General features: G+C 51.0%; 7 protein-coding genes across 7 annotated transcripts; 6 read left to right on the top strand and 1 right to left on the bottom strand.

Moving 5' to 3' along the window:
- Positions 1-361: 361 nt before the first annotated feature.
- LOZ57_006720 (uncharacterized protein) lies at positions 362-3,235 on the top strand (the record flags this gene model as incomplete). The annotated part of the gene is made up of 3 exons (XM_049255735.1): positions 362-691; positions 756-1,001; positions 1,055-3,235. 3 exons carry the CDS (start codon positions 362-364, stop codon positions 3,233-3,235), a joined length of 2,757 nt encoding a protein of 918 aa, XP_049105294.1.
- A 508-nt stretch (positions 3,236-3,743) lies between these two features.
- On the top strand, positions 3,744-6,168 carry MAM3 (cell agglutination protein Mam3; the record flags this gene model as incomplete). Its single annotated transcript, XM_049255734.1, has 4 exons — positions 3,744-3,983; positions 4,045-4,258; positions 4,314-4,983; positions 5,034-6,168. The coding sequence occupies 4 exons, from the start codon at positions 3,744-3,746 to the stop codon at positions 6,166-6,168; spliced, it is 2,259 nt and encodes a 752-aa protein (XP_049105293.1).
- Positions 6,169-7,322: 1,154 nt separating this feature from the next.
- KCH1 (Potassium transporter) lies at positions 7,323-9,061 on the top strand (the record flags this gene model as incomplete). The annotated part of the gene is made up of 3 exons (XM_049255733.1): positions 7,323-7,397; positions 7,468-7,894; positions 7,962-9,061. The coding sequence occupies 3 exons, from the start codon at positions 7,323-7,325 to the stop codon at positions 9,059-9,061; spliced, it is 1,602 nt and encodes a 533-aa protein (XP_049105292.1).
- Positions 9,062-9,729: 668 nt separating this feature from the next.
- Positions 9,730-13,129, top strand: LOZ57_006717 (uncharacterized protein; the record flags this gene model as incomplete). The annotated part of the gene is made up of 2 exons (XM_049255732.1): positions 9,730-11,580; positions 11,630-13,129. The coding sequence occupies 2 exons, from the start codon at positions 9,730-9,732 to the stop codon at positions 13,127-13,129; spliced, it is 3,351 nt and encodes a 1,116-aa protein (XP_049105291.1).
- Positions 13,130-13,356: 227 nt separating this feature from the next.
- Positions 13,357-16,516, bottom strand: LOZ57_006716 (uncharacterized protein; the record flags this gene model as incomplete). The annotated part of the gene is made up of 6 exons (XM_049255731.1): positions 13,357-15,008; positions 15,063-15,249; positions 15,305-15,844; positions 15,899-16,030; positions 16,096-16,221; positions 16,313-16,516. 6 exons carry the CDS (start codon positions 16,514-16,516, stop codon positions 13,357-13,359), a joined length of 2,841 nt encoding a protein of 946 aa, XP_049105290.1.
- A 2,037-nt stretch (positions 16,517-18,553) lies between these two features.
- LOZ57_006715 (uncharacterized protein) lies at positions 18,554-19,821 on the top strand (the record flags this gene model as incomplete). Its single annotated transcript, XM_049255730.1, has 2 exons — positions 18,554-18,613; positions 18,673-19,821. The coding sequence occupies 2 exons, from the start codon at positions 18,554-18,556 to the stop codon at positions 19,819-19,821; spliced, it is 1,209 nt and encodes a 402-aa protein (XP_049105289.1).
- A 481-nt stretch (positions 19,822-20,302) lies between these two features.
- Positions 20,303-21,523, top strand: LOZ57_006714 (uncharacterized protein; the record flags this gene model as incomplete). Its single annotated transcript, XM_049255729.1, has 1 exon — positions 20,303-21,523. One exon carries the CDS (start codon positions 20,303-20,305, stop codon positions 21,521-21,523), a length of 1,221 nt encoding a protein of 406 aa, XP_049105288.1.
- Between the last annotated feature and the right edge of the window lie 391 nt (positions 21,524-21,914).

Raw genomic sequence — 21,914 nt, 5'->3', positions numbered from 1 at the left:
CCCATCACTTCAGAGCAACACAACGGAAATGCCCGTCTACTTCACCTTTCCATGGCATATCAAGGAGGAAACTTCCATCAGCATCCCAATATAAATTTCTGTTCTCTTTCAGCTCTCGTTTTCCTTTCTCTTTCTCCCTTTCTTTTCTAAGATTCCAAGCAACAATCTCCCGTCATTAAGTGAAGATCTATCGATCTCTTCAACTTAATATCTTTACTTAACCCCCATAATTTCTCTTGCAGCAGCAAGATTCTTGCTTCGAATCTTTTATCCTTTTGAGAGTCCGACCAAGCGATATTCAACAGCAATGGAGCTTATCGCGATGTTGATTCTGGGCATGGTGGCCAGGCATTTGGCCACCATGCCTTCGGACGTCCCCCTCTCACAGTGGATCAACCTCGACTTGGAGGCGCTGGCACTCAGTGTCTTCACGGGGGTCATGTTCATTGCCGTATCAGTGCACTCCACGGCCGTCGTGTGCTCGTGCACATACCGCGGGCTCGTCGCAATTTTACGAGCATTTGCCGTTGCGGCACGCGTTGTCTCGAGTGAATACTCGAGCAATGGCATGAAAGGCGTCGTCAAGCGCGCCCTGAACATGGCCCAGGCGCCCTTCAGACGGACCCGGTGCTATCGCTTCCTTTGTCGACTGATCCTCGGCGATGTAGTGACCATTGTGGCTGTCCCTGTCGTAAGTCAACCTAAATGGCAAAAACGATAAGCTTCTTTGTGGATATGGGTGTTAACAAGTTTAGATACTGCTTGTGCTGTACCTCACAAAAGTCAACTACGGTGACCCGGCGTGGTACTATATCACTGGTGTTGTTGATGGCATCGTCAGTCCAGTCGATGCGGTGTCCAGCTATTGCACCCACACCGAAACGATGTCCCTTCGCCAGAGATTTAGAGAGAACCCGAATCTCCGGTTGTTTTGTGAGGGAGAAGGCGACGGTTACCGCATATTGATGTGGTGGACCAGCACAAAACTGGAAACAACTCTCGTAGGCTGCATTTTCGCCGGTATAATTTTTTTAACAGACTAACATGTCGGTAGGACTGGGAGCTCTTGGAGCCAATTTTAGTGTACTGCGTTTCGTTGTTATTTGGCCTGTTTATACTGGCAGTATTTTTCTTCAACCACGAACGCAGAAGCGAAAAGGGCACCCAGACCGACTCCACTGTTGACCTGAACGGAAACAGCAAAGGGCTGTCAGAAAAGGCCACTGAGTTGCTTTCCAAAATTACCCAACTCGAGGCTTACAAGGAGGCCGCTGGGTCGACCGTTGACCAGCTTAAGGGGGATATTCGGCTAAAGGATCGCAAGGTCCAGAAACAGAGTATCGAACTGGAGTGTCTTCGGAAGGCCAACGATACACTGCTGGCAGCGAACAAGGAGCACGTTTCTCAATGCCAAACCTGTGCCGAGAAGTTGTCAAGAGTCGAGGAAGATACCACTCTTGACCAGGTCCGTGAGGAGCTGCGATATGCGCAGGGCTTAAAAACCCTTCTCATGTACGGCTACAACTCCCTCAAACAACTGGCTGGTACCTTTGCAGAGCTGAGTCTCGGCGAGCAGCTTCTCTTTTTCACTAGTGAAATCGAGAAGAAATGCGAAGCCGTGATTACCTCGGGTGTCCAGTCATGGGATGAGGTACGTGACACTCTCGGCACCGAGTTGGTGAGTGTGCTCAAGGAGGCATCGGAGTGCGCAGCCGAGATTCGACTCCAAGCCCCTGATCGGGAACATCTTGCCAAACAACACGTCGAGCTTCTGAACCAAAAGCTCAACAAATGTCGACGTCAAATGCGCCTGATCAAAGCCGAATTCGAAAGCCGCCAAATTCGTGACAAGTCGGCAGACAAGAACCATAGCATCGAGGTCGATAGCATGCGCCGCGAGCATGCTATCCATGTCAAGGACCTAGAAGCGAAGATTGCTGACTTGGAGCAAGCCGGAGAAGCCCAAGCAACAAGAGCTGCCACACAGGTCAAGGACCTAGAAGTAAATATTGCTGACTTGGTACGAGCGGGAGAGGCCGGAGAAGCTCAAGCGGCAAACGCTGCCATACAGGTCAATGACCTCGAAGCAAAGATTGCCGACTTGGTACGAGCAGGAATGGCTGGCGAAACCGAAGCGGCAAACGACAAGCAGCGCATGAACGAGGAGCTGGAAAGCTATAAGAACGAAATTCTCTCCATGCGTCAAAAGCTGAGCAGCGCAGAGGAAAAGTTCGCCGCCCTCGAACGTGAGCTTAGCGAGGCCCGATCCCTGAATAACACCGTCGATATTCAGCGGACAATCAACCAGGGTCTCTCAATTGTCGTTAGCCAAAAGGACGCTGCGCTTCAACAGCTCAACCAAGAGCTGGCCAATGCCATTGAAAGAGAGGACGCTCTGAAGAAGGAGATAGTGCAGAAGGCCGCTTTGCCAGGGAGCCAAGTCATAGAGCCCACCCAGCCAACCAAGGAGGCAATACACATGGGCGAACTTGAGAGTCAACTGGTTGCTGTAAACCAGTATTGCAGCGAAATGGGCCAAAAGCAAGGTCGACTACTCGACGAGCTGGCCGACAAGTCTCGGGAGCTGGCGGCAGAGAAATCGAAGATGCGCCAGGTCCAGATCGAAAACGACAAGTTCTTCGGGATAAGGAAGAGTGTCGAGGCGGAAATGCGAGAGCTGTGCAAGCAGCACGAGAAGGAAAGGAAGGAGATCGGCAACGCCAAAGCCAACGCGGTGGGTAAACTGCAGGTACAGCTCATTGAGCAGGGGCATGCCATCGACGACCTTCAGCGCAAGCTCAAGGAGGCCCAAGACACGATCAGCTCGTCCATGGACATGGGAGCCGTTCAACGGATCCAAGAGCTTGAAGTCGCGGCCGAGAAGCTGAAGGTGCAAGGCCAGAAGCACACCGACATCGAGCTGGCGCTGCGGAAAGAAAACCAAGACCTGAAGCAGCGCCTCGAGCAAGTGGGACGGGAGCAAAGCACCAAGAAGGCGGTTGGCTCAGTCTTTGCGGAGCCCAAGGGGCGGATCCAGAAACTGCAGCGCGACGTGCAGGCGGCGCGGCGAGATCTCGAGATAATGGAGGAGATGAGAGACCGGCTCGCGGAAGAAATCAGAGAGTTTAAGCTGTTCTATGGGCCTATGAACGAGAGCCGTGAGCCGCGGACGCCCTTGACAGTCCAAGGGATGCAGCTCGTCCTCCAGAACGAGCGCGAAATAATGCGCATGTGAGGCCAGGCGCTCGCCCTCGTATCGTCGCCGTATCCGCGAATGTGCTCCCGGGGCCGTTTTGTGCCCGTGGTGAGCAATTCGCGGGCTGGCGTGATGAGTCAGCGCCCTCCGCCCGAGACGCCCAAGTAACTACGCGCCACGCTCTGCTAGTGACGGTACCTTGGGTGTTTCCTGAGCTTTTTGCCGTCCGTTTCGATTTCGTCGGCTCCAGTCCATCCGCACATAACATACCTTTGCTTGCGTTTTGTAACTTTTTCTTTTCTTTTTCGAATCTCGCTGGTCCGGTGCTCTAGACTCTAGCTATCTCTCTATCTATCTACCCGCCGCTGGTGTACCTGGCCTCTAACAACTCTACCACGCGCGAGCTTGCGCAGAAGCTCTACCTTCGATTTGCTATTCCTGACTGGACTCTTTTTGTACTTATATAATTTTTCTTTTCCTTTTCAATTCGTCAGAAATCGCGGTTATGAATTTATCCTAGGCTTGACAGACATCCAATTGAGTTTCGATGCATTCCCTCCGCTTTATGGGCCGAAGATGCCTGGGTATGGGGCTAATCAAGCTGCTTCTATCTCTTTTTGCGCGGTTTCCTGTTGCTGCTGGAATACCGGTTATTTCTCCCCTTCTGAATGCTAAGGATGGCGAGCCATCTGATGAGCCCAGTTTCTGGCTCTACCTTGGGGTTGCCACGGCATTGGTGGTTACGGGTGGCGCTTTCGCGGGACTAACGATCGCCCTGATGGGCCAGGTGTGTTTCTATGAGGCCCGATCTAATTGAGCACCGACTAACAATTGATTTTGCCTTTTAGGATGAAATTTACCTGCAAGTGATTAAGACGTCTGGCGAAGGACCCGAAAAGCGACATGCCGAAAAAGTGCTGAATTTATTGAAAAAGGGAAAACATTGGGTACTCGTTACTTTGTTGTTGAGCAATGTCATTACCAACGAGACTCTTCCTATCGTCCTCGATCGATCGCTTGGAGGTGGATGGCCTGCGGTTTTGGGCAGTACAGCATTGATTGGTTTGTCCGCCGGTATGCCATAATGTCTTAGCAGGATGGCTAACATATCCCGCAGTTGTTTTTGGTGAAGTAGTCCCGCAGTCCATATGCGTCCGCTACGGATTGCCTATTGGCGCCTGGATGTCCCCTTGTGTGTTAGCCCTGATGTACATCATGTCGCCTGTCGCCTGGCCAATCGCAAAACTACTTGATAGATTACTTGGTGCGGACCATCGAACGCTGTATAAGAAAGCCGGTTTAAAGACGCTTGTCACGTTGCATAAAACTCTAGGAAGCGCTGGAGAGCAATTGAATTCTGACGAGGTCACTATCATAAGTGCTGTCCTTGATTTGAAGGAAAAGGCTGTTGGTAGCATTATGATTCCAATGGAAGATGTCTTTACAATGTCGACTGATACCGTGCTGGACGAGCAAATGATGGATCTTATTTTATCCCAGGGATACTCGCGAATTCCAATCCACTCGCCAGATAACCCGCAGAATTTTGTCGGCATGCTGTTGGTAAAGATGCTTATCACGTATGATCCAGAAGATGGAAAACAAGTCCGGGATTTTGCTCTTGCCACGCTTCCAGAAACGCGAGCTGAGACGAGCTGTTTGGACATTGTCAACTTTTTTCAAGAAGGGAAGTCTCACATGGTGTTAGTATCAGAATTTCCTGGGGAAGATCATGGGGCTTTGGGCGTGGTAACATTGGAAGACGTTATTGAGGAACTCATTGGGGAGTAAGTACTAAGTGAAAGCCAACTTGAAGACGGGGCGCTGACATTTATAGGGAAATCATTGATGAATCGGACGTGTTCATCGACGTCCACAAAGCTATTCGTCGCATGGCGCCCGCACCTAAAGCTCGTGTTCCAAAAGGCCGAATTGTGACGGATCCGTTTGATGAATTAACTGCACAGCAAAAAGCGGACGTTGAAGGACTGATCGACAAGCAGAAAAACGCGGAGTCCAGCTCAGCAAAGACAGGAGACTTGCAAAGCTCGCAGCAGAAGAGTTCGGTTCCCGATGTTGGTTCTCCGCCACCTCCAATCTTCAAGCTTCGAAGGGCACCTACTCAAGACGCGACAGAGCGGGCTGAAGCTATTATACAACGTGGTGCCACACCAGAAATTCGCGAGCATCTTAAGCATCTGGGCCCTTCGAATCTTGCCAGCCGACCCCGCCAAACCCGATACAACAATGTGAAGATCAAACCTGGCACTACATCGTCTCCCTTAGTACAGACTGAAACGGAATCGAGAGTGGAAACTCCAGATGTCCATCCAACGTCAGAATCAACTAGTCTTCTTGGGGCCACCGCATCCAGCAGTGGAGTTCGATCTGCAGGTAAAACTGCAAGCGATGGAGTCCAGGCATTGAGGGCTTATGGAACTGCTGGCGACCACACCTCCCAACGCGGACCTGCCAGTCATAGCCACGACAGTCAACGCAACCTCCTGTATCGAAAGGCCAAAGGTCCTAGTGGCCAGCATAGCGACGTGATCTATTCGGACCATTCGCGCTCTACGAGTGGCAATTCCAGCCCGAAACTTCCCTACCTTCCTCGCGGCCCTGTACGCAGTGGCAGCATTACGGAGCAGATCGTCGATAGCAACGGCATCCGCAAGGTCATTTTGCAAACGTCAGACAGCCGCTCGGGTGTATCTGACGGCGAGAGGAAGAAAGACAGAAATGGCTCTTCGTCCGGTGCGGAGTTTTCGAGCAGCACAATACCTGGAAAGGCATTAAAAAATTCTAGCGCCGTGGAAATCGACGACGCTGAGAACGACCCCGAGGAAACGAGCCACACCCACGCCTCGGCGAAACAAGACAAGAAGAAGAAGCGGCGGAAGAAGCGAAAGCCAGCGACGACCCACGAGTCGGGAGACGTGGCAGATGATGAAGGGCAGCCCTTATTGGGATGAGTGGCATCTACGGAGTACAAACGGGCTTGGATGATGGTATCTTCTGCGGCTAAAGAGCATGGATTGATGGACAGTGAATGGATCTAGGGTGACTCGGGGGGCTGTTAGGCACGGTTTGGTTAATATTTGGGCTTTCTGATTTCCTTTTCTTGCTCTCTCTCTCTCTCTTTCCTTCGACACAGGATCCCCTGGCACCTCCGTTGTCCTCAGCATTCAAACTGTAACGATAGTCGTGCATCTAGCGTGGTTTCGCCACAGCGACTCTTTTCTATGGCGTCAAGAAATATTAATACCATATCATGAAGACCGATGTTTTAGCGATGGCCGCTCGCTGCAGCCACCACAGCCCGCACCGCCAATCTGTAACTACGCGAGTGCCCATCGTTGACGCCCGTTCATCGCGACCGACGGTCGTCACAGGCGCATGGGAGGCTTGTGGCACACATCAAACACGGTGACGGCTTGGCAGCGAAGCGCCGGCGTCGCAGAGGCGCCATCAGACTGCCGCGAGAGCGACGGACGAGACGCAGAGCCTGTCGTGGCGGCTGGCGATGGCGTCGCTGCAGAGCGCCACATGCTGTCCAGCGGCAACGCGCAGGCAAGGGCTGGGCTGCCCGTCAGCAACAACAGCAGCGACAGGCGACAGCGCGCGCGGAGAAGCGGAGAAGCGCAGCGGCGGGCGGGCCGGACGTGAGACACGCAGGAGCTTGGTTAACCTTGTCGAAGCCACACCTGGCGGCCCCTTTCTTGGCCGGCGCTGATCGCTGCATGAAATGAACCGCCGCTGCGAGGCGCCCCTCGTTCCGCCGGTGGTTGCATCGCGCCGTCGCGGGCTACTCGTCTGGCGGCTGGCCTGCGTCCGGTCCTGTCCTGTCCTCTGTCCTGCTTCAGCGACGATGACGCCCATCGCACACACTCCCTTGTCCTCGATGGTTGACTGCGCCGTGTAGTTACCTAGTCTCTGCTTTCTCTTCCTGTCGCTCTCTCGCTATTGTTCGGTTGCGCTCAATCTCCTGCCTGGCGCTATTGAGCCCACATCCCCTCCCCCGGCTGGTCCGATCTGTTGGCGCCCACGCTCATTATATCCCTCTCTCCGCGCCCCAAGCGGGCTTTCTATGGCATTCACTGCGTCCTGCACCGGCTAACAAGACATCATGGGCTGCTGTGGTGGCCGTCGTGACGACGACGACTTGGCCGATGTGAAGGCGGAGCAAAAATGGAGCTACATCGTGAGTCGGCGGCAGCGCCTCGACGCCCTGACTAGTTATCGTGCTATGGCTAACATGGTCTTCGCTCCAGACGCTGTCAGACTTCAAGACGAGCTCGTGTTTTGCTCCTTTTTCCTACGGCATTCTCTACATCACGATCTTTACGTCAATAGCCGTCTACGGCGTCGACTCCTTCACTGCAATCAACCTGCTGGTCTTTTCTCGCTGGTCGTCGCAAATCAAACCTAAGATTCCGTTTACCATTTCAAAATGGATTTTCGCCGGCTGCATCATTCTCTCCTTTGTGTTGCTCGCGTACCGCTGGATCCGTGCCATTCGGGTCATACGCTCGGGTGGCGTGGCTCCCAGTTACCTCGACCCAGTCGCCGTTCGAATTCAGAGTACGCGAATGGGAAGTGAGGGTCAGGGGTATCGACGGTTCCTGGTCTTTGCTGAATTAACAAAGAGTAGGAAAGGCGCTGATTACGTGGCTTTGTTCACATATTTCAACTTTGAAGGTACTCCGTACACTCTCATGCATGCCCCTGCTATATGCCGGTTCCTTTCATGCTAACGCCCATGCAGCCAGTTTACGGGTCATATTCGCCGAGGGTCCCCGTCAAGTCATCAATGCCATGACTCTGTATTCGGTGATGCAGCTGAATCTAATCCCGACCGGCCACAATGCCGCTCCCGCTGACACATCTCCAGTAAAGCAATTTTTCATTAATATTAAAGTGTTGGCTGAGAAAGATAGACTCCAGGCGACTATCCTTTTTGCCATGCTTTTCACCCTCGTCATCTGGGTGGTCTCCATCCTAAGCTTAGCAGTTTCTGTGATATTATATGTCGTGTTTTTGTGGCACCACATTCCAACAGAAGATGGAACGCTCAAGACATACTGCCGCCGCAAGATTAACCGACGACTCGAGCGCATAGTTAAAAGAAAGGTCAATAAAGCTCTAGCCAAGGGGCTTGCGCTGCAAGATCGAACTCGTGCGGATTTGGAACCTGGCTTGGATGGCTCCAAACGACAGCCAACCTTGCCTAATTTAGGCTATACGGGAAGCAGCGCAGCATCAGATATTTCGTCTATGCCTGGCCTATCCCGACAAACCACCACTACTACTTTGCCTCCATATTCCAGGGCACCACCTTCAGTTGCCAGCTTTCCGTTAGACCGCAAACCAACACTACCCGATATGAAATTAGATAGTGGCAGTTTTACCTCTGCAACCCCCGCTCCGCAATTGGATGACACTGCGTCTTTGGTGAACAACGCGCAGGCATTCGGTTACAACGCATCCACTCCATATCCGACCAATGGGCCGCCAGCATGGCCAGAGAGATACGGAACACCGGTATCCTCGATGAGTGACTATAGGCCTCCCACCGCCCAAGCTGCCCAAAGACCTCGGACTCCTCTCGATCCATTTGCGCGAGGAAGTCCCGCGCCAGAAAACAACTTTGGCAGGCGGCCACCGTTTTCTCCCTCGATGCCAGATCGATCGATGACCGCTCCAATCCCAAGTGCTACTCCAGATCCGTCATATCGCAATTTTACTCGGCCATGGCCGGCTCCGGTCTTACAGCAAGGCCCCAGGATGCAAACTCCTGGACCTCCTCGTGCAGGCACCGCTCCGCCGCCCCAAGGAGGCCCGTTTAACCCGAACTTTCGATATTAATAGGAATGTAATTAACGACTAACCGTCTTATTCCAATCAAAAAGTGAGTTCGCACAGGGCTGCGATCTGATGTTGTTGGAACAAATACATGAGGAATTTTTTTTTTTTTTTACGAGAAAGAGGCAGGCTTCTAATTTCCTTCCACCATTACATTCGAATCTTATACCCAATTTCTTTCTTTTTATCGATTTCATTCGGTCAAACACCGATTTGAGCCTGTTTCTTTTTTTCGTTTCTATGTGTCCTGTTCAGTCATGATTATGAAAAAAAAGGGGTTCATTCGAGGTGTTTCTGGTTGCTTCTGTTCATCCGTGCCTTGCCGCCCCTTTTGCTAATGAAGACGGGGTGAAAATGTATTGTATGTACTCTACAGCAGCTGTAGTAACGCCTAATTTATGGGGAATAAGAGTGGCTCTTCTATATAATCCGTATGAGCTGGACGTCCCGAGAGTATCGAGTTTGGAGCAGATTCAAGAAGTCATCAATTAACTACTTATTAGTTATGTAGTCAACTAACTAAGTAACTAACTAGCAAACCACCTGCTCTTTGCCTTTGAAGACTCTCTCCTCACACAGCGACGATGGTTTCTGGTTTCCAGAGCACCACGAATAGCCTCCCTGCAATCGATGTCACAAGATGTGGCAAGCTGCAGGAAAGCTAAAAAATTATGATCTCGCGTCCACCAGCTTCCTCATCCACGCATCCAGACACCAGCCCATCATCTGATGTTTCTACCGCCGACAACCCTACACCCTCCCTCGCGGATGACACGGACGATGGACAGCGAGGCTCGAGCGTCGTGTTTCATCGAAATAGCGGCACGGAAGAGCATGATCCTTTGAGGACCGCGGCGACAAGGTCTTCGAATCAAACTTCGACTACAGGCTCGATCGCAGCGGGGATGAATCCTGATGGGGAGGAGCGCAGAGATGGCCCCCAACGGGAAATAAGCCCAAGAACGGTTAACAACGGTTCGCAGACACATCGCGATCACGGCAATCAGAATGCATCGGCCGAAGCAGCCCAGAAAAACGTCGACAAGCCACAGTCGGGAAGAACGCGTTCCGCTTCGAGCCCCAGCCCCGACACTCGAGGAAATATCGCCGAAGAATTGGCTGGATATACATTGGCGAAGGGTCCCGCTGGCCGTGCGAAAAGGACAACTGTCCCGTCCGAAATCTCCACAGCTGCTACGCCTGCCACCACAGCCGCAGTCCCATTGACCGTGCATGTCCACAGCCGAAGCCCTCACCAGCAAAAGGGTCCGGCCCTGAAGCTATCTCCTGCGCAGATCAAAGAATTAACCTCCGCGCCCGACTCGTTATGCTTCCATACGATTCCTACCGAGTTAGACTACGGAACGGCGAACCCTGCTCCTGCAGAAGAAGTGCCGGCGCGGGACTTTTGGCTGGCGGATGACGATGGTCAGGATCGTAGACAGCATCAAGACAGTGCGGCGACTATGGGCCTGGCGATGAACACGCCGAATACAGGACAGAGTGGAGGAGGAGGCGGCCGCCGGGAGAGCGATACTGGACGAAGGAAGAAATCAGGGAGTCTAAAGCACGCAAATTTCGACCAGCTACCCGACTTCAGTCAGTCGTTGAAGCAACCGCATTCTGCAAGTCGGCAGCGGTCGCAGACCGCGAAGACTGCGAGCTCCTCGCGGCGCCTGCGATCGCCCTTCGAAACAGACCGCCAACCCGGGAATTGGAAATCTAGAACAGACCGCTGTGCGCCCGGCCATCCAAATACAGAAGATGCGCTTAGGCCTGGGCCGTTATCTAGGGATGCACCGTCGCCCGTACCGGCATCTATCCCTCTTCCTCCATTCTCCATTCCAACGTATCTTCAGCTGGAATTATCCTCGGATCGCCCTTCTCCTCTCTACATCCACCAATCGCGCACAAAGGACTTCCCATATGAATCTTCTCGTGCCAAAATTGAACGACTTCAGAACTTTCTCCTCCTCCCACCGTCCCTCGAGAGCGTCCTACTGTTTGGAGCACTTGCGTGTCTAGATTCGTGGCTGTACTCTTTCACAATACTCCCATTGCGGTTCTGCAAGTCGATAATAATCCTTTTCAAATCATGGTTGGTTAATTTCGGGCTAGAGGTACGAGATATATCTGCCTTCATTGCTGGAGGACTTGGTAGAGTGTGGAGTAGAAGACGGCGGGCACGATCCGTTGGTAGGAAACCAAAATCCCGAAAGTCTTCAGAAACTACCTGTCGAGAGAGGGAGGTATCTTCGAATATTCTAACTACAGTCGACGAGGATTCCGGTCCGAACCAGGACCTAAAACGAGGAGATGACATTCAGCGCCGCATCTCTCGTCATCGGAGAACAAAGTCCGTTCCATCCGGTTTGCTGCCTGACGACAAAGCCGATATTCTTAAAGGCTTACTCATGGTATTCACATGTACCATTCTCCTATATTTCGATGCCAGCCGAATGTACCATTGGATTCGTGGCCAAGCAGCTATCAAGTTGTACGTCATTTATAACGTTCTCGAGGTATGTTGCAACAAATGCACAGCAAAATGTTTTTACTCACGGCTTGTAGGTTGGAGATCGACTGTTCTCCGCCATTGGTCAGGACGTTCTCGAATGTCTGTTCTCTCGTGAAGCACTTGAGCGTAAGCCAGATGGGCGGAGCAAAGTCCTCCGCCCGTTCTGGCTGTTCCTTTTGGCATTAGTCTATACTATTATACACTCCACTGCCTTATTCTACCAAGTAATGACGTTGAATGTCGCCGTCAACTCCTATTCAAATGCCCTAATCACCCTACTACTATCTAACCAGTTTGTGGAGATCAAATCCACCGTCTTTAAAAAATTCGAAAAAGAAAACCTTTTCCAGTTAACCTGCGCTGATGTGGTTGAGCGATTCCAACTATGGCTGATGCTTCTCATCATTGCGTCGAGAAATTTTGTGGAAACAGGGGCCCTCTCATTTGGAAATGCTATCGCTCCATTTTCTCGTAGTGCGACGAACACTACTACCAGCACTCCCGCGTCTAATCCCCCAAGATCCGCATCCTCGATTCTTCCACAATCATTCACTCTTCTTCCTTCCTCGCTATTCGCTTATATGAGCAATATGAACACGTTTCTTCCTACAATTGGACATGTGTTAGGTCCCTTCCTAGTCGTACTGGGCTCTGAGATGCTTGTTGACTGGCTGAAACATGCATACGTCAATAAATTTAATAATATTAGGCCCTCAGTCTACGGCAAATTCCTTGATATCCTCGCAAAAGACTACTACACCAACGCCTTCGCCGATCAGAACCTGAACCGCCGCCTAGGATTACCGGTTATACCGCTCTCTTGCCTCTTCATCCGTGTCTCAATACAGACTTATCAAATGTTTTTAACAGCATGGCTACCTCAACCACCCTCCCTAACTACGCCGTTACATTCAACTTCGTTATCCGCAATACACGAACACTACTCTTCTACTTCAGCGGCAAATGCCTCCTTGACTTTTTCATTTCCAATGTCCCTTAGCCAGGTCAACCTTTTGATGAAAAAGTTGATTTCGCATACTACACCATCCCCAACGGCATATGTTCCCATTTTCACTGTTATTCTCCTCCTCCTTCTCTACGTCACACTTCTTCTCGTTAAATTGATCTTGGGAATGATCCTGTTGGGGTACTCAAGAGCGAGATACAAGCAGATGAAGCTTCGTGAAAGAGAATTGTTCCACCAGCAACAAAAACAGGCTCAATCCAAACCAACACCGGCATTTCAGCCTACAGAAAACAGCCTTCCCAGTCCACCTCCAGAAATTGCGCCTCCTTCATTTTCACTTAGTGGGAATGGCAAAGGACGTGCAGCCAGTGATACTGTGGAAGGCAGTCGTCGTTTTGGAGGTTGGGGGGCTGTAGAAGTTGGGCAAGAGAGGAGGAACTGGATATATACCGATGATCCTGCCGGATTGCAGAGACTAAAGGAGCGGGATGAGAGAGACGCGGCTAAGGCCACGAAGACTGGCGGTGGAATGCATGGGTTCGAGAATGTGCGACGATATGAGATGGTTGGGAAGAGGATTTGGTAACATCTATTGTATCAACAATAAGCATTGCATGGAATATGGAGTGGTTCAATGTAAATATATCTGTATAGACATTTCAAAGATATCGATTATTTGGCTACTTTCCAACGCCTAAGCTATTCCCAAATTCGTGTGCATTTCGCTCAAATAATCAACATGTAGTAAGGTAACGTAACCGCGGAATACAAACCTAGAAAAGAAAAACGTCGATAGCCTCAAGCAAGGCAACTCTACTCGTTTGTGGACACACCGCCCAGATCTCTGAACGCCCTCTTGAAAATTTCCCTGCTTCGATACAGATTCTCCACCCTTAGCCGTTCATTGCTCAAATGTGCATTATCACTTGCCTGTCCACAAGGCAGATGCGCGGCTGGAGCATTGAACTCCTTCTCTAAGAATCGAATTGTGGGAATAGAGCCACCCTCACGAATGTAAATTGGCTTGATACGCTTTGCGGAGGACGCCTCGTTATTTAGCTCAGAGCTCTCTTGGTGATCATGATTCTTGTCGCCCAGTTCGATTGTCAGTGTTGAGGATGTGGGTATTTGGGATAAATAATAGGATGATTTCTTCAGCTGGCTTGCTTTGGCTTTTGGGGCAGAGGAGGAAGATGCGAGAATGCGCTCGATATTGGACGACGAGGCGAGGCTGTCGGAAGAAGTGGTTCGAGAAAGGCCATTTGACAGGCGTCTAAGAGAGACAGGGATGGGGTAATTATCGTGTTTCCTGCTCTCTTTACTTGCTGACCACACATCTGTTACAGCGCGAGAAAGTGTCCCAAAGAGTTCGTTGTCTGGATCGCCGAGCCAGGGATCCGCCTTTCCGGTGATTTCCACAGTGAGTGTGTTTTCTGAATCAAGTTCAGCAAATTGCGATTGTGCGTAGTTGATCAAATCTTCTGCAACTTTGTCTGCGTCTTGATTTGGCACGAGCCGTAGGGACAACGTGGCCTTCGCCTTGCGTGATATTGTGGTCGAGGAGTTTCTGCAGCCAGGAATTTCCACAGCATGGATGGTAAGAGACGGTTCGCGCCAGCGATGCATCAGTGAATCAGTGAATGCGGCAACATCTTCAATTTCAGGGTGATGCGGCAGAAGTGCCTCTGCGATTGCATCGTAGCGCTGTTTCTCAACTGGCGTGAGAGGCAAGACTAAGTCATGAAATCCAGGTATATTGATTTTGCCTTTCGGCCCAACTAATGTACCTAGCAGCAGAGTCAAGTCTTTCAAAGGCTCGTCGAGTAACGAGCTGCCATCGATACCACTATGGAGGTCTGGATGGCTACTGGTAATAATTAGATTCGCATGGATGACGCCCCTCAGCCCATACGTTAGACAGGGTATATGATCATCGAGCCAATAACTGTTTGCCAGGAGTATCCAGTCGACCGGCCCGATAAGGGCCTTGTTTTCCTGTATTGTTTCGGCAAACCCTTGAGACCCAGACTCCTCTTCACCCTCAATCAAGAACACCACGTTGCAGGAAAGCTGTTTTCTTTGCTTCAACTCAGCAGCTGCATAGAGAGCAGCTAATATTGGACCCTTGTTATCCGATACGCCTCTTCCATAAAGAAAACCATTGAGCGATGTTAGCTGGAATGGATCAGTATTCCACTTAGCCTGGTTTGATTCCGCGCCAACAACGTCATAATGGCCATAAAACAGAATCGTTTTGTCAGAAGAAAGGGTAGAGACCGCGGGAAATTTTGCCAGTACAATAGGATTTGTCTTCTGACCTGTAGTGACAATATGCGTCTGTGCACCTAAATATATGCAGTGCCGACGTAAGAAGGCAGCGCCTTGATTGCATTCTCCAGAGAACTTAGGTCGAGCTGAAATGGTCTTGAACCCAACAAATTGTGCTAAACTATTAACCAACTCGTCTAGAAAAGAGTTAGTGTCAGAACAGCATAAGCCAAGGAGGCGAACAGAAATACCATTGCTAATGGCTGGGATCTCATGAGAATCTGTGCTGTGTTCTGTCAAATCCCAGATGGCTACAGAGTTATCATTTCCTCCTGTGGCATAAATCCATCGATCTCCAACAAGTCCAGCAGCAGAAGCGAGCAAGGTGCCATTGTGGGCAGTCCACGATGTAATCTCCTCAAACCGAGAATTGAATTTCTAATCATAGGTTAGGAGTTAGTTAGTTAGGAAACTGTGGAAGAAAAGTCCCTACCTTAACGACACCATCTGCGTCACCACTGATAATGACTCCCTTTTTGATATCAATTGCCCAGATATCACCAGCATGGTCGGTAATCGTTTTAATTATTTGACGGGAATCCAAGTTCCATACGTTGATCGCTCCGCCAGAGAGCCCGCAATACAAGAAAGGCCCATCTATTGCGATTGATAGCACAGATTCGTTGCCATTTTGTAAAGAAAGAATTTCAGTCGGCGCAATGTCAGCCCCAAGACCAAGCTCCCATACTTTCACAGAGCCATCGCCAGAGCCAGTGAGAAGGACCTCTCTCCCGGGTTTACACTCGAGTAACCCACGGACAAGAGCCATACAGTAAACATAGCCGTTATGAGCAAATAGTCTATGCTGGTCTCTTTTAAATGTGAGCGTTTGACCATCGTAGAATGCGTCTCGCGCCTGAGCATTTTCACGGGCGCGAGGGCGGATTTCGCCAGGGCCTCGAGAGTCAAAAAATTTGTGCGCTCTGTGAGAAGGGTTGGTGGGATGGTTTGCATCTCGAAGAAGATTGAACCACTAGATATTTCAGCATCCCGGACGCGGCGAACCAGGCGCTTCAGCCGCACTTACCTGGAGACTGGTGTTCTGTCCGCCACAGTAGACGGTTTTCAACTCTGAGGAATACACAACGGTGAATAAATCACCAACATCGTGATGGGAATATATCGAATACAATAGTTCGAACGTGCTCGTAGACCAGACCTTCACAGGTACGTTAGTGCGTGATCCATCTTGGGTACTCCGTATGCCGGAAAGCAGTGGCATACATTGACAACGGAGTCTCCGCCACTGGAAAAGAGAAGCGCCCCATCCTCCGAGAGGTACAGCCCAAGGACACTTTCTTCATGGGCTTTTACTGACAGCACCAGGTCGTATGTGTCCAGAGACCAAGCCTACATAGAGAATTAGCCGAGATCAAAGGCCTGGAGTCACTGACGCGTGTATCAAGGATAGGCTTGAGGCGACTGGGAAGGGCATAGTTACCACTATGTCGCCGCCCTGTAACCCCGCAAAGACACATTCTTCATCGAGGACCAGAGCCAGGACAGATCGCACAGCATGGACGCGGTGGCCAACGGCAGACTCGCTTTTCAAATCTACGAACCCTGAAGGAAAGGATTGCGAATCAGCCTCGACAGCAGCACCGGCATGTTTGCTCGACGAATTTTCAACCTCTAAACCGCTCATGTTAGCATTTGGTTTTTGTTCTGTGGCCAGCGGGCGCTGTATCAGAAAACACTTGAGAATTTTAGTCCCGGCGGAAGATCGCTTTAGGCTTTTCGCGCTCCCGCCGCGCCGACAGCTCTGGTGGAGAACCTAATCTTCTCAGAAGATCAGTCGCGGCGCTCGCGGTCTGTGATGCCATGCTGCCCACCACATGTATCGCATTTTGAATAGGAAATACGAAAGTATGGTGCGCCTAACCCCCTACTACTTACCAGACTCGCTTGGTTTGCTACATTCCATCGCATGCGGCGGCCTTTGGACGTTGTTCACCAAAGAACCGAGTTAGCAAAGCATTAGCTACCATCTCCCCCCCGTCTGGATAGCTTGGACGAGCTGCTATTCCAGACTTGGTCAACAATGCAGTCGGCACTGCCTCCTTGATCGATTCAACGCCTAAGACGAGTTGTAGAAGGACGAGGATATCTGGCGGGGCGACTCACCAGCGGCCTACTTTTCCCAGGCACAGCCTTATCAACGGCGCATTGCACGACTTGGTTTCCATCGCCGGGGCTTTCGTTGTGTGGATGATGAAAGAACGCTGGATACGGAAACATGCGATAGAAAACTGCAGGGAGCATTTGCTGAGATCGGGCTGAAAAAAAAAAAGTTGCAGATGGTTGCAGCAGCAACGTGATCCTGTGGTATGAATTGGTTTAAGATAACTACTCCATACATTATTTCGTTTTCGAATTTGCTATCTAGCTTTCGCTATAGGGAAGACTGTGGAACAAACAAAGCTTTCCGCGTTCTAACCAAGAGGCATTATTTTGTTGGGCGTGTCTTGCAACAAATGAGAGAGCCCGAGACATGTGGGATCCTTGAAAGTCCTGCCTTATTTCTACGTCAAGAGCACGAGATGACGCCGGCCTCGTTAATAAGATGCAGGAAGATCGTTCTTACGAGTCCACTCGCGATGCAGCAGAGGAAGAAGGTTTGAGCTTTGCAGGCCCCGTGAAGCATAAAAGGGCGGTCAGGTACCTTGAAACCGGCGAGATTCGCCAGGGCCTTAGCCTCGCCAGTCCAGATTGGCGCCGGATCAAGCAGGGTTTGCTGCCGTGGGTGGGCCGAGACGTTGAAAACACCTGGAGCACTGGAGTGGATAAAGAGTCAGTCGAACCCGCTCTGCTGATCCTTAAAGAAGTGCAGACGTCGCCGGCGGACAGGACTGCAGAAATGCCTGGCGAGGGCCTGCAAGAGCACAGACAGTGAGGCAAGACGCCAAGCGAGCGACTGTTGCATTGCGAAGCCGGCCGCGGCGCGAGAGAGCCTGCGCGCTGGCTGAAACCGCGGGATGTCGTCTGGCTGCCCGTGGGTGGACGGCCAGCGCCGAGCCTCCAGCCACGCTTATCTCAGCGCGCACAAAGTGGCTGTGCCGCTCCTGTGGCTGTGGCGGTGCAGCTCCCGACCGCCCGCTGCTGCGACTCCCCAGCCATCGCCTTTTCCCGCGCGGTTTCGGCAGCGGTGATAGGATGGGCCCCGCTCGGCGGGTGCGCATATCAGAGTTTTTCTCCCATGTCAAGGCGAATGCCGGGCTTGCCAGCAGAAAGCCGCGTGTTGATTTGCTGGCATGAGGTGATTGTTGGGTGGGAATATCTTGGTGCCTGAATGCGACTGGCCTGCGTCAAGAACAGCATCATCGTCATCGTGGGGACGAGGCGGGCTATTTTAGTGGCATCTGGACCTCCGAAAGGTCGGGGCGTCCAGTCTACTCCATACCATTCTCTGCTTTGCTTCACCGATCCGACATTCTCCTTATTCCGCAAATTTTGCGCCTTGGTCCTGCAAATAAAGCAATAACCCTTTCCGTTGTTTGTCTCTTTCAAATTATGGAAGAGCACCCATCTTCCTAGAGACTAAGTTGTGATTCCTCTTGGTTGGATCCATCTGTCCCCCTCAAGCAAGCATCAATCCTTGGCCCCCAACTGCTCTGCGACGTCTTGCTCTGATTTCCTCCAACACCCCTCACCACCCTCGCCCCAACTTATCGCCCTAATCAAGATGGTTGCGCTGGGAGAAACTATTGCAGTCATCGACAAGTCTGGGAAAGTGGTCAGCTCAGTAAGTTTCCATCATGTTTATTCCCGATGTGCCTTGAAACTCATCGCTGCTCTCCATAGAGTAAACATATATTCGGCGTATTCAAGGAAGCAAGATCCGCCTACCGATCTCGAAAAGCAGAAATCCATACCGAAAACCGTGCCAAACAGGCCGAACGAGAAGCTCGACAGGCTATCGCAAACCTTGAACTATCTGACGGTCGATCAAGTGCATCAAGACGCCACCCAACTCGCTCGAAGTCTGTAGTTCGACACAGTACACATGCTAGCCATTACCATGATGAACCCCGTCGATCATACGAGCATGACTCTCGCTCTGTTGCGTCGTCACGCCATTCTAGGCCCGCCAACACGGCCATGACACGCCGCCATACATCAGGTGACCTTGCTTTCGCCAAACCACCGCACCTCAAATCTAGCAGCCGTACACACTCTGAACCTCACATTGACATGAATTTAGCTTATGGCGAATTTCACCCTGCCAGCCTCGAGAAGTTGAACCGTGCTCCTGATAAGGAGTTGGATGGTCTCGTGGGCAAAGTCAAGAGCCTCCTTATCGAGGCCGACTGCGCGCATCATTCTGCTTCGGCTACCATGGCTCATTTGCAGAAGAACCCGGATGCCATGGCCGCTATCGCTCTTACTCTCGCGGAAATAAGCACTCTGGCCAAAAAATTAGCCCCTACAGCACTAATTGCGCTCCGAAACAGTGCTCCGGCCGTCTTTGCACTTCTGTCAAGTCCCCAATTCATGATCGCTGCTGGCGTTGGACTTGGTGTGACGATAGTGATGTTTGGAGGCTATAAAATTGTTAAGCAGATCACAGCTGCAAACCAAGCCAACGCCGCCGCCAACAGCCAAGCTGATATGGACCAAATGCTGGAGATCAATACCAACCTCAGTGCCATTGAATCGTGGCGGCGAGGTGTGGCAGACTCAGAGGCAGAAAGCTGTGGTACGTCCGTTGATGGGGAATTCATCACGCCTACTGCGGCAGCTATGTCGGGACTGCATCTTCCACGACGTGTTACGGAATTGCGGGAACCTACCGTTGTTCACGATGCGGCATCTAGCTATTCCCGACATTCCAGGTCGTCTAGATCCTCCCGACGATCAACGTCTTCAAGACACGATAGCGAAAGCAGCAGGAAGAAGCACAAAGAGAAGAAGCCAACTTCCCAGCTCAAACTCCTTTTTAAGAGGCTATGATTGAATGTATTGGTACAACTTACCGTGTATATACCCCCATCTCTTGACGACATTTCTTACGATTTTCCTTACTCTTCACGACGGATTTTGATGCTCTTTCCTATTTCCCTTAATCTTTCGACGGATTCCCCCTAAAGCCTCATTTCTCTTGGCGTATTCTTTTTATTCACAAAATTTGGTCGCAAAACAGGAATACAAAGTACTGGAGTTTCTTCCTTTCCGTTGGCCTTCTTTACCCTAGACTCCTAATGCTAACATGCATCAAAAATGCCCTTTGAACACAGCGTGGTTCAATATAGTCGCGTGCCGGGCGCCTAGTCGCGCCTACCGGTACCGCTCCATAGGTCACACTTAGCCTGTCCGTATGTAAGCCGACCATCACATCGTATCATCCCCACGTTTGAAGATCAACACTGTCTGTCCCATATCATCTCGCTAGCTTCCTTGCGCATTCCCTTCACTTCACGTCCAATTTGATACCATGCCCAAATTTGCTTTTAAGCCCACAGTGATCCTGCACGGAGGCGCTGGAAACATTAAGCGATCACACTTGCCGCCAGATCTTTACCAGAAATTTCGAACATCCATGCTGACGTACCTACGATCAACATACTCCCTATTGAATGGTGAGCATGATGGAGCCGATGGAAATGGAACTAAAAGCTTCGGGTGTTCTGCTCTGGATGCCGCCGTGCATGCTGTCAGTTTAATGGAAGATGATCCTTTATTTAACTGTGGGCGCGGTAGTGTATTCACTACTGCTGGCACCATCGAGATGGAGGCATCCGTCATGGTTTGCTCTGTCACCCCCGACCACCACCCCCCAGACATAGCTATTGCCAAGATCAAACGTGGTGCTGGGGTTATGATGGTTAAAAATGTTCGGCACCCCATTCAGTTAGCAAAGGAGGTGCTCCTTCGGACAGGCGATGCCAAAGGCCATGAGAATGGAGGAAGCATGCACTCTCAACTGTGTGGCCCATACGTAGAGAAGCTAGCTAGGGATTGGGGCCTGGAATTCAAGCCCGACGAGTGGTTTTGGACGGAGAAAAGATGGAAAGAGCACCTCGATGGCTTAAAGAAGCCCAGGTTGGGAGCCTTGATTGACCAGGACGCGGGTCTATATTTGAGTCAAGGCACTGTGGGCGCTGTGTGCCTTGATCAATGGGGGAATATCGCGGTGGCAACAAGCACTGGCGGCCTCACAAACAAACTTCCTGGAAGAATCGGAGATACACCAACGCTGGGAGCAGGGTTTTGGGCGGAGGATTGGGATACGAAAAGCGATTTGCCATGCTGTCGTCGTGCAGCTGCGGTGTCTGGCACCGGAAATGGAGACTCGTTTCTTCGCACAGTCGCTGCAAGGACGGCTGTCGCAAGGGCGCGATTCAGTCCAGCAGTTTCTCTCGCCCATTCTATCACTGAGATGTGCGGGCCGGACGGGGAATTACAACAGTCTGCCGGGGATAGATGGGGTCACACCGGGGAGGGAGTTGGCGGAATGATCGGAATTGAGATTTACTGTGCCAGGCCTGACCTTTTCCCTCATAGTCTGAGCGAGGAAAAGAGTGACACGAGGTTGTTGGGAGGAAGAATTGCGTTCGACTTCAACGGCACTGGAATGTTCAGAGCGTGGATGGAACAAGGGCCTGACGGCGAAGACCGGGAAGTGATGATGGTGTTCAGGGACGAATACAAATAAATGGCATATTGATTGAAGGATGAAATCAGCAGTATTGTTAACTCCTTGTTCGCCTTCATTGAAGCTACTAACTTGCCTGGACGTTTCTTCTACCGGCCGAGGTACCTCATATATAAATGCTACATCTATATTTTCTTCTCGCTATCCAAGTTCAACACATTCTTCGCCTTTGAACTCAATATCTTCATTGAGGTTTAACGATAATGCATGTATGGGGCTGCAAGTGTAGTCCATTGGGCGGTTCTTTGAGTGTATAAAAATGCATGAAAATCGCCTCGGGAGGAAAGGCTGGCCAATTTCATGCAGCAATAGTGAATTGCGGATTATAGCTCTTGGTTAATTCAACGGGGGATACTCACGGAATCTGCCCTCGAGTCATTCGAGAGGTTAA

The sequence above is a fragment of the Ophidiomyces ophidiicola genome (genome assembly GCF_022830035.1).
Source record: "Ophidiomyces ophidiicola strain CBS 122913 chromosome Unknown scaffold_52, whole genome shotgun sequence".
NCBI lineage: Eukaryota > Fungi > Ascomycota > Eurotiomycetes > Onygenales > Onygenaceae > Ophidiomyces > Ophidiomyces ophidiicola.
The sequence above is the reverse complement of the archived record's forward strand: the minus strand, read 5'-3'. Positions and strand labels throughout refer to the sequence as shown.